Raw genomic sequence first — 12351 nt, forward strand, 5'->3', positions numbered from 1 at the left:
AGCATTTTTTGCGCTTTCATTCTCATAATCTAAGGTCATCCCTCAGTGATGTCAAGCTAAGGTCATCCCTCAGTGACGTCAGGTAAGCGCTGCTTGACCGTTTATCTCTAGTGAACCACACCCTTTACTACATGCACGATAATCTGGATTCCTTTAGCACTTTGGCTCTCTCTTAGAGCAACAAAAGTGTACTGCAATGTAGACTGTCCAGGTACACTCTGTTTTGCTACACATTAGGACAGCGCCTGAAGAGTCCACCATAAAATCAAACTCACTCCTCTTTTTTTTAATTACACTGCATTTGAAGATGCACATGACTGTGGTAGACTGGCCCAGTTTAAGGAACCACAACGATTCTGCCAACCTTTTTCACTCATAGTTTCACATTGGCTGAGTGCATCTTCAAATCTACAAATGTCCTCTCCATCTATGACAGCCCATGTGAGGACACTTGTTGCTCCTGACGCCCACCTCCTACCCAACCCCCCCAAGTGAAAGGCAACACGGTGCGGGTGGGTGATTTATTTGTCCTGTGTCAAGGTCAAGAGTGAATGCCAATGTGCAACTATTATGAGTGAGAAAGGTTGACAGACTCATGGCAGTGACTTAAACTTGGCCAGTCTACCAAATGCATGTACACTCTTGACCTTGGCACTTGCTCAGATGGCTTGACACAGACATCACCCACCCGCAAAGTGTTGCCTTTGCAACTTGGGGGGTTGGGGTAGGGCGTCCGGAGCATCAAGTGTCCTCACCTAGGCTGTCATAGATGGAGAGGTTTTAAGCCTGGTGTCCCCAGGAATCTCCAATGCAGTGGCTAGTGGCTACATTTGTTGACATGTAGCCAAGTGGATGGGTGATACGGGCATCCGGCTCAGGTGGCTTTGTACACATCAACTTGGCTTAAGTGGAAGGACATATCCTTGACTCATTAATAGTTTCAGTTCACTTGTCAGGGGATAAAAAAATACCTTTCATCCCATTTATATACAAAATACATACTAAATAGAGTCTATGCTCATTGTCATTGGGTAATTTAAACTGAAAAACACTTGCTAGAGTTGCGAGGTGATTTGCTAAATGATGGACTGCAAGCACCACTTGAGCTGCGACTCGCGCTACCGAAACAGGGCCCGGTTTCCCAAAAGCATCTTCGTTAGAACCTTCGTAGGAGCTACGTTAAATCTCCAAGCTGTTTCCCAAAACCATTGTTGGAAAAGTTGCCCTTGAAAACGCTCGTCATTTACCGACTGCCTCAGACCTCTCATAGAACCAGCCCCAACCTGGCCTCCGAGGCAATACGAACCAGCTAAGTGTGCCGTTAGATGTTTTTTGCATCTCACGAAGATATATGCTAAACACAGAATCAAGATGTTTGTCTGTCTCTCTGACCGCCGATAACTTCAGAATGATGTTGACTAGGCTACAAATAAGCAAAGGATAAAAATATGTTTCAGATAAATACAGTATAGGCTATATAGGCCTATATATTTAAATCCCATTTAAATCAATTTCATGTTGAATCAATTGAGTTATATTTGCCTAATTGTAGGCTACTTTCTGTAATATTTGCCTCAATATATTTAATGTGTAGGTCTAACAGCATGTGGACAATTTTGTACCAAATCTGGGATTTTAGTGCATTATTATTGGGTAGGCATTAGAATAACCCTCCTATATTTGCAGTCATGGGTGGTAATATCTCTCTAGGAGCTGATCCATTCTCAGTATTGTTAATATATACTGAACAAAAACATAAACACAACATTTTTTTTGCTCAGTGACAGTTCATGTAAGGAAATCAGTCAATTTAAATAAATTATCCAATGGATTTCACATGACTTGGAATACAGATATGTATCTGTTGGTCACAGATACCTTAACAAAAATGGACCTCAAAATGGGCCTCAGGATCTCGTCACCGTATCTCTGTGCATTCAAAATGTTATTGATAAAATGCAATTGTTTTTGTTGTCCGTAGCTTATGCCTGCCCATACCATAACCCCACTGCCACCATGGGGCACTCTGTTCACAACATTGACATCAGCAAACCTGCTCGCTCACACGACTCCATACCCGTGGGCTGTGATTGGATGGCCGGCTGTGGCACAGCCTGGGATCGAACCCGTGTCTGTAGTGACACCCCAAGAACTGCGATGCAGTGCATTTGACCACTGCGCAATTTGGGAGGCATGATCTGGCTGTATAATCAGCTTTTTGATAATCCGTCCACCTGACAGGTGTGGCATATCTTGGCAAAGAAGAAATGGACACTAACAGAGATGTAAACAACATTTGAGAGAAATAAGCTTTTTGTGCATTTGGAACATTTCTGGGATCTTTAATTTCATGAAACATGGGACCAACACTTCATGTTGCGTTTATATTTTTATGAAGTGTAGAAAGGTGATCCGAGAGCAGCGCTGCCTATTTTTCAGTATCGACACAAGCTTCAACAACGCATTTAACAAACATTCTCTGCATGGTGTTTTGACAAACGTATGTTAGTTAAGTCTTTGGCCGTTGGAACGATGCGTCGTTAAAACACTCCTAAGCCCAGGTGCAACTTCGTCGCTGTTCACCGTTTACTCCAGATTTAACAGGGTGTTTTTCCCTGAAATATTGCTAGTTGAGACAAACCGTTAACATTAGAAAGCTAAAATTCCCATATTTAACCATACGTCACCCACATTCCATGGGTGTACATTTGTTTACCTTGTGTTTGATTTGTTTAGTTTAAACTTGGTGGGCAGGCTTTTGTTAAAAATGTAACAAAGTAGATTAATGATTCAGAAAAAAATACTCTGCCTTTTACCAAAACAATGTTTTTGTTGCACGTTTCAGTCTGGAACCTGCCTAGGTGTAGGGCTGTTGTAACCAATTCTAAATGGCGCACTAGCGGTTCGCAAGTCTCGTTTGAATTTGTGATAAAGCTGTCGTGATTAAGCAAGGAATGTAGCTTGTCTATAGTTTTGTTTGTGTATCCCATCAGTTAGATACGTTTTATAGGCAGTATTTCTACAGGCCTAATGGGATCGTTTTTGTGTTCAGCACGCCTGTGAATAGACTAAAGGGAGTGGTCTGATCAGAATTGAGTGAGTAAGGCACTTAGCCTTGGTTTAATGTGTGTTGTTTTAAACAAATGGAACACTAGAATCAATGTGAAATAAAGGTTGTCTTTGTGACAATTGTACCTTTCCCTAACGGGCATCCACAGTTTACCTACCCTGGGCCATTGGGCAACCTTTAATGTCAATCCAACATAGCATATTTCCCCCGATTCTCATTGAACGTTCAAAAGGGGAAAGATAGTTCCCGGGCAGGAATTGTGCTCATATTTAAATAGGGCAACAAGCGGATATGGCAGGCATGTCACCGGTGACGCGCGTTCATTTCTGACTCATCCTCTCTGTCCCAATTGAAATGGGAACTTCTACAGAAGTGTAAGCTGGAGCATTGTGTGAGGAAACCCGTCTGTGTAGAGCGACCAACTAAACACTCGCCGTAACCATGTCTGTCGGGGGAACATCCATTGCTGTGGCGCAACCTGTTAGTCCTACACATATGAATGTCCCGTTGTTCCTGTTTTTTTTCTTGTCCTGTTGATGGCCTCTGTCTTCCTGTGTTTGACTCAACCCTATGAACTGCACTTTTAGTTATAGTAAACAGATTATACTAGGCCAGGGAGTCCCAAACCTTTTTGGGCACTACCCGTAGGGTGGCGCACAATTGGCCCAGCGTTGTCCGGGTAGGCTGTCATTGTGAATACGAATTTGCTCTTAATAGACTTGCCTAGTTAAATAATAGTTACATAATTTTTTTATGTTGATAGCGAAAAATGATTTCGACCCCAACCAAGTGAGAAACATATTTTATTTGGGGCTATGGCAGTCAATTGAAAAACATTCTAACAGTATTTCTGATTGTCTTCTCAAATCACCATCACATAGCCTACATTTTAATGTGGGGCTATGACAGTCAATTGCAAATGACTGACATGTATATTATCTCACCAGCACTAATGAAATGGGTGTGCATGTCGAGTCGGAGATTCTTGAAGGGCGCGCCTCATCTCTGCTGTCACATTCAACCTGGATTGACATTTGGTTTTAATGCAGATGAGAGCACTGAATCCAGCTTCACACAGATACAGTACATGACCAAAAGTATGTGGACACCTCGTCGAACATATCTTTCCAAAATCATGGGCATTAATATGGAGTTGGTCCCCCTTTTGCTGCTATAATAGCCTCCACACTTCTAGGGAGGCTTTCCTCTAGATGTTGGAACATTGCTGCAGGGACTTGCTTCCATTCAGCCACAAGCATTAGTGGGGTCGGGCACTGATGTTGGATGATTAGGCCTGGCTCGCAGTCAGCTTTCCAATTCATCCAGAAGGTGTTCAATGGGGTTGAGGTCATGGCTCTGTGCAGGCCAGTCAAGTTCTTCCACACCGATCTCGAGAAACAATTTCTGTATGGACCTCGCTTTGTGCATGGGGGCATTGTCATGCTGAAACAGGAAAGGGCTTTCCCAAACTGCTGCCACAAAATTGGAAGCACAGAATCAAACTGAATGTCATTGTATGCTATACCGTTAAGGTTTCCCTTCACTGGAACTAAGGGGCCTAGCCCGAACCTTGAAAAACAGCCCAGACCATTATTCCTCCTCCACAAATCTTTACAGTTGACACTATGCATCCGCCAAACCCAGATTCTTCCATCGGACTGCCAGATGGTGATGCGTTTTTCATCACTTCAGAGAACGTGTTTCCATTGCTCCAGAGTCCAATGGCGTCGAGCTTTACGCCACTCCAGCCGATTCTTGGCATTGTGCATGGTGTTCTTAGGCTTGTGTATGGCTGCTTGGCCATGGAAACCCATTTCCTGAAGCTCCTGCCGTAGTGATTGCTGCAACCGAGGACAGATTATTTTTAACTCGCTAAGTGCTTCAGCACTTGGTGGTTCCTGTTCTATGAGCTTGTGTTCCCTTCCACTTCGCGGTTGAGCCGTTGTTGCTCCTAGATGTTTCCACTTCACAATAACAGAACTTACAGTTGACCGGGGCAGCTCTAGCGGGGATAAATTTGACAAACTGACTGTTTGGAAAGGTGGCATCCTATGACGGTGCCACGCTGAAGAGCTCAGTGATTTTCAACAAGGCCAGTCCACTGCCAATGTTTGTCTATGGAGATTGTATGGCTGAGTGCTTAATTTTATAAACCTGTCAGCAACGAGTGTGGCTGAAATAGCCAAATACGTTATCTGCAGCATTCAGTCACATGACAGCTCAATCAACTGTTAGATTTTACTTACTGGCACATCAACTGAGCCAGGATCACAGTCAAACGGATTGGGAAGTAAGTCCCAAACTGTTCTTCTAATCGTTGGAGGTGAGCAGTCATCACTCGTGTGGGACACTTACTGATACTGTACTCAGAGCATGCTCTGACCAACTGGCAAGTGTCTTCACTGACATTTTCAACCTTTTCTCTGACCGAGTCTGTAATACCTACATGTTTCAAGCAGAGCACCCTAGTCCCTGTGCCCAAGAACACCAAGGTAACCTGCCTCAATGATTACCAACATGTAGCACTCACATCTGTAGCCATGAAGTGCTTTGAAAGGCTGGTCATGGCTCACATCAACACCATAATCCCAGAAATCCTAGAACCATTCCAATTCGCATACCGCCCCAACAGATCCACAGATGACGCAACCTCTTGCTCTCCACACTGCCCTTTCCCACCTGGACAAAAGGAACACCGAGGCCCTAAAAATTGTTAGACTTCAGCCACCCTAGTCATAGACATGGCAAGCGGTACCAGAGCACCAAGTCTATGTCCAAAAGACTGCTTAACAGTTTCTACCTCCAAGCCAGAAGACTGCCGAACTGTTAATCAGTTTTTGTTTGTTTTGTTTTTGTTTTTACGCTGCTGCTCCTCGCTGTTTATTATCAATGCATAGTCACTTTACCCTACATGTATATATTACCTCAATTACCTCGACTTAACTTGAACCCCTTGTATATAGCTTCGTCATTATTCTTTTGTGTTACTTTTTTTTTTAGTTAATATTTTCCTAACTCTTATTTTTCTTAACTGCATTGTTGGTTCATGGCTTGTAAGTTAGCATTTCACGGTAAGGTCTACACCTGTTGTATTCAGCGCATGTGACATGCACCGCCAAGGGAAGGTCGCATGGTTCACTTTTGAAAGACTCTCTCCAATAAGAATTATTTCCTCTGAATCCACTGATTGTCACTCATCTATATAATGTTTTTGTATTTCCCCTGCATGCATGCATGCTTGCGTTCAGTTCATTTAGTTTCCCAAATATGTCAGTTACATTGACAAGGAGACACATTTTCTTTTCATTACACAGGAAGTCAACCAAGTCTATTTTTTATTTGAATCTTTCCAACACTCCCCCACGATAACCACCAAGCATCGGTGTGAAATGGAACATTACGTTGTTCATGATTGATAGAACATGCTAAAACCTCCACTGCCTTGTCTTTGCCTCACCTATGCTCTCTGCCTCACTGTTGTGTTTTGTGTAGTCTCCAGTGTCAACGGTGGCCTACTTAGTCCCTATGGACGCATGTGTTATGTTGGCCTTTTCAGAGTTGGAGTCATGGAGTGTGTCCACTGTCAAGGCAGCCTGCCTACACTTAGGATAAAGGGAAGGTTGAGCTGTCTGAAATCAGGGGTGACATCCGTATTTGTTCTATGATAACCTCTAACTCCACTGTTAACATTACCTCTTGATTTTGCAAACCTGCGTCTTTGCCGCTTGAGTAGGTCATTTAGATGCTTGTGTTGTCTTCTGCCTTTTCAGCGGCAAGTTGGTGTCGCCAAAATGGAAGAACTTCAAAGGCCTGAAGTTGCTGTGGAGAGACAAGATCCGGCTCAACAATGCTATCTGGAGGGCCTGGTACATGCAATGTAAGAGCTCCACACATGGCTTCATACTCTATTCTGTCTCTCACTAAAAACAGTAACCCGACTGTTTTAACGAAGTAACAACCAAGTTTAACTTTGCTGAAAGAAGTTTTGGATTAACGCTTGTGCAGGGGAATCCAGGGTTGGGTTTGGAGAGCCACTGAATGGCACTTGAATCACCTTCTGATTGAGAAGTATAGTCTACAGTTAATGTGTACAAATCATATTTAATCAATCTGGGTAAATTGATATCTGCTCTCAATTATATTAGGTATATTCTATAATTAGTAAGCTGGTGTGTTATTTTCACTCAACTGGTAGCTCTTGCATGTGTTCTACTCTACAGATGTGGAGAAGCGAGAGAACCCTGTCTGCCATTTTGTTACTCCTCTGGATGGGACTGTGGACATGGAGGACCATCGTCCGGCAGAGGTAAGGAGGGGTAGTGGATTGCTGGGTATATAGGCAACAGTACCATACCACTGTTTCACCCTAATAACCAGACTCTTCTCTCTGATCACTTTTTTATCCCATACGTATCGTTTTGGCTCATTCGCATGTCGCTCTTCATTATCAATTATATGATTCCCCCTCCTCTGTTCCACTCCCACCCATGTCTCTCACCCCTCCTTACTGCTTACCACTTTTCTGTCAACCTCTTCCCACGTTCTTTTCTCCCTCCCCCTCTATCTTATGTAGGCAATAGCCACAGAGGGGAAATATTGGAAAAGAAGAATTGAAATTGTAATTCGAGAGTATCACAAGTGGAGGACATATTTCAAGAAAAGGGTAGAGTAATGGATTTAGTTATTTCCTGAAATGGTGCCTTTTCTGTGTTTAGATTAAATTAGCACAATGTTAGACCGCTCCGCCACTCAAGAGGCCTAAGGTTGCAGTGCTTGAGGCATCACTACAGACCCGGGTTTGATTCCGGGCTATGTCACAGCTGGCCGTGACCGGGAGACACATTTGGCCCAGCATCATCCGGGATAGGGGAGGGTTTGGCTGGCCGGGATTTCCTTGTCCCATCGCGACTTTAGCGACTCCTTGTGACTTCGGCCGTCAGCTGGACAGTGTTTCCTCTGACACATTGGTGCGGCTGGCTTCCAGGTTAAGCAAGCAGTGTGTCAAGAAGCAGTGCGGCTTGACAGGGTCATGTTTCGAAGGAAGGAAGTTGCAGCTGTAACTACCAATTGAATATCACAAGAAAGGGGTAAAATGAAAAATATATATTTTTTTTAAAGTACCGCTATGTCGCAATTTAACAAAGTCGACTAATTTTTAAGACTAAGCAGTAGTATGCCTATTTTAGGTTCTTGTCAGTTGCTTTAACTGGCTCGTGAGGCAACCAGTTGAATATCCTACATTTAGTATGCTCTACTTCATGTTATTCATTCAATATATGAATCTGCCAATTAACATTGATTTTCCAATTTATCACAGTTACAGAAGCACAAGGATGACGATCTCTCAAGCCTTCTCAAGGTATGCAATCTAAGTGATCTTGCGTGTGATGCTGGCTCTATTTAAATTTGGTAATAGCAAGAGTGTGAGAGAAAATAAGGTTAACACCCAAATAATCCCAACATCTGAAATCTAATGTGAAAATGGAAAATAATAGCTTATTAATGTCACAAGTTGTGATTGTAGGTTGTGTTCTAATGCTGTTTTTGAGTACACATACACTCACTCTCCTACGTATTTATTTGGACAGTGAAGTTAAAACTTTTAATTTGTCTCTATACTTCAGCATTTTGGATTTGAGATCAACTTTACAGAACACTAAAGAATGTCACCTTTTATTTGAGGGTATTTTCATACATATCTGTTTTACCGTTCAGAAATGTAAGCACTTTATGCATCTCGTTCTCCCATTTGAAAGTGCCTGTAGTATTTGGGCAAATTCACTTATGTGTGTTAAAGTAGTCAAAGTTTAGTATTTGGTCCCATATTTCTAGCACGCAATGACTACATCCAGCTTGTGACTCTACAAATTTGTTGGATGCATTTGCAGTTTGTGTTAGTTGTAAATTAGATTATGTTGTGCCCAATATAAATTAATGGTAAATAATGTATTGTGTAATTTTGTAGTCTTTTATTATAAAGAAGAATATAATATGTGTCTGAACACTTCTACATTCATGTGGATACTACCATGATTTCAGAAAATCTGGAATGAATCGTGAATGAGTTAGGCACGAAGATCATACCCCCAAGACATGCTTACCGCTCACCAGTACCAATAACCAGGAAGGTTAGCATTTTTTGGAGGGAGTATGCTATTTATGCCTCTAACTTTCTCACTCATCGTTATTCACGATTCATTCATGATTATCCATAATCAATGTAGCATGCACATTAATCTAGAAGTGTTCAGAATCATATTCTATTCTTATTTCCAATAAAAGTGACTCAAAAATGACACACTACATTATTTATCATTAATTTCTACTGAACACAACATAATCTGAAACACAGCGTAAACAAACTGCAAATGCATCCAACAAGTTTGTAGAGTCACAAGCTTGATGTAGTCATGCGTGCTAGGAATATAGGACCAAATACTGAACTTTTGACTACTTTATTACAAAAGTGAATTTCTCAAAATACTTATGACGCCTTCAAAAGCGGGCACTAGAGACATAAAGTGCTTTCATTTCTAAATGGTAAAACAGAATATGTATGAGCATGCCCTCAAATAAAAGATACTGTCACCTCATATGAAACATTGTATCTCAAAATCCAAAATGCTAGAGTATAGAGTCAAATTAAGTTTCAGCTTCACTGTCCAAAACATACGTAGGGGACTGTAGTAGGTCTACTTCAAACAAACCGCTTGGTGCATAATCAATTTGAGTATGCGATGTGCATGTTTCATAATTGTTTTATCTTACTCTGTTAAGTAGATTAGTTGTGTGACTATGCTGTATAATATGTGCACTGCATGTTTTTTGTGTAACTGACTGGCTGGCTTGTTGCATATTGAACACCCCAGGAAGAACAGTTTTCGCTGTTTGGGGATGTCTTTCCAGACACCTTCCGTGTGTCCCTTTATCAGGATGAGGAAATGGCTGGGCGCCGCATTGCTCGCAAGAGCCGTGAGTCACCCGTCCCCATGGAGATGGACCCACTCTTTGACATGGACGTGCTGATGTCAGAGTTTTCTGACACACTCTTCTCCACGCTGGCCTCCCACCAGCCCATGGCCTGGCCCAATCCCAGGGAAATAGGTGAGGGCCCACACCAACATCCCATTCCATACACCAGGGCTTATCAACTATATTCTTACAGGGGCCAGATTTGAAGAAGGTTATTTACAGTGGGGAATTAAAAAAATATATATTATTATTTATTTCACCTTTTATTTAACCATGTAGGCAAATAGAGAACAAGTTCTCATTTACAATTGTGACCTGGCCAAGATGAAGCAAAGCAGTTCGACACATACAACAACACAGAGTTACACATGGAGTAAAACAAACATAGTCAATAAAACAGTAGAAAAATAAGTCTATATACAATGTGAGCAAATGAGGTGAGATAAGGGAGGTAAAGGCAACAAAAAAAAGCCATGGTGGCGAAGTAAATACAATATAGCAAGTAAAACACTGGAATGGTAGATTTGCAGTGGAAGAATGTGCAAAGTAGAAATTGAAATAATGGGGTGCAAAGGAGCCAAATAAATAAATACAGTAGGGGAAGAGGTAGTTGTTTGGGCTAAATTATAGATGGGCTATGTACAGGTGCAGTAATCTGTGAGCTGCTCTGATAGCTGGTGCTTAAAGATAGTGAGGGAGATAAGTGTTTCCAGTTTCAGAGATTTTTGTAGATCATTCCAGTCATTGGCAGCAGAGAACTAGAAGGAGAGGCGGCCAAAGGAGGAATTGACATTGGGGGTGACATAACACATTTGTTTTGAAAATAATTTGTTTTTCCAACCATGTCACTAAATGTTTTATCCCTCCCCTATAGTCCCAAATGAAGTCAATTTAATTGATTGAAGATGTCACAAAGAAACAAACATCTGATATGATTTTGTTTTCTAGATACTGTGCATTCAGAAAGTATTCACACCCCTTTGACATTTTCCACATTTTGTTATTACGGAGTGGGATTTAAATGGATTACACAAAATACTTTGTCAAAGTAGATTAACATTTTTATTTTTTTGGGATTAATGGAAAATTAAACACTAATATCTTGATTAGATACTGTAAGTATTCACCCCTCTGAGTCAATACATGTTAGAATCACCTTTGGCAGCGATTACAGCTGTGAGTCTTTCTGGGTAAATCTCGATCTGTCTGGATTGTAAAATATTTTCCCATTCTTTAAAACATGTGTCAAGCTCTGTCAAGTTGGTTGAAGTCTTGCCATATATGTTAAAGTCGATTTAAGTTTAAAAAATATATATATATAAAATAATATCTAGGCCACTTAGCAACATTCAATGTCATCTTGGTAAGCAACTCCAGTGTATATTTGGCCTTGTGTTTTACGTTATTGTCCTCCTGAAAGGTACATTTGTCTGTTGGAAAGCAGACTGAACCAAGTTTTCCTCTAGAAGTTTGCTTGTGCTTAGCTCTATTCTGTTTATTTTACTTTTTTATAAACTCCCTACTCCTTGCCGATGACAAGCATACCCAAAACATGATGCAGCCACCACCATTCTTGAATATATTCAATAGTGGCACTCGGTGATGTGTTTGTTGTGTTGGATTTGCCCCAAACGTAACACAGGGCAAAAATCAATTTTTATGGCATTTTCTTTTGCAGTGTTACTTTAGTGCCTTATTGCCAACATGATGCATGTTTTGGAATATTTGCATTCTGTACAGGCTTCCTTTTTTTCATTGTCATTTATGATAGTATTGTGGAGTAACTACAATATTGTTTATCCATCCTCAGTCATCTCCTATTACAGCCATTAAACTCTTAACTGTTTTAAAAAACACCATTGACCTCATGGTGAAATCCCTGAGCTGTTTCCTTCCTCTCCAGCAACTGATTTAGGAATGGCGCCTGTATCTGTAGTCACTGGGTGTATTGATACACCATCCAAAGTGTTACATTCATAACTGCACTATGCTCAAAGGGATATTCAATGTCTGTTTTTTTCCTGTTTTTTTCCCCTATCTACCAATAGGTGTCTTTCTTTGCGATGCATTGGAAAACCTACATGGTCTTTGTTGAATCTGTGTTTGAAATTCACTGCTCGACTGAGGGATGTTACAGATCATTGTGTGTGTGTGTGTGTGTGTGTGGGGTACAGAGATGGTTGTCATTTAAAAATCACGTTAAACACCATTATTGAACAAGGAGTACATGCAATTTATTGTTCTATCTTTTTACCAGGAAAGTACTCTGAACATATTCTCATTTAAAGCAACGACCTGGGGAATAATTA

The 12351-nt window shown here is 41.2% G+C and overlaps 1 protein-coding gene across 5 annotated transcripts in view; it reads left to right on the plus strand.

Moving 5' to 3' along the window:
• The window catches only part of LOC118393230 (MLX-interacting protein-like), a 44929-nt gene that overhangs the window by 9407 nt on the left and 23171 nt on the right, over window positions 1–12351 (plus strand). For 2 of the 5 annotated variants that reach the window (XM_035785709.2, XM_035785706.2), the window contains exons 2-6: window positions 6841–6947; window positions 7291–7376; window positions 7644–7733; window positions 8388–8429; window positions 9940–10174. In XM_035785709.2, the coding sequence (XP_035641602.1) occupies window positions 6841–6947; window positions 7291–7376; window positions 7644–7733; window positions 8388–8429; window positions 9940–10174 (560 nt within the window). The remainder of the gene's footprint in view (window positions 1–6840; window positions 6948–7290; window positions 7377–7643; window positions 7734–8387; window positions 8430–9939; window positions 10175–12351) is intronic. The other 3 variants (XM_035785707.2, XM_035785708.2, XM_035785711.2) reach the window with 3 other exon arrangements.

Source organism: Oncorhynchus keta, chromosome 14 (assembly GCF_023373465.1).
Source record: "Oncorhynchus keta strain PuntledgeMale-10-30-2019 chromosome 14, Oket_V2, whole genome shotgun sequence".
Lineage (NCBI taxonomy): Eukaryota > Metazoa > Chordata > Actinopteri > Salmoniformes > Salmonidae > Oncorhynchus > Oncorhynchus keta.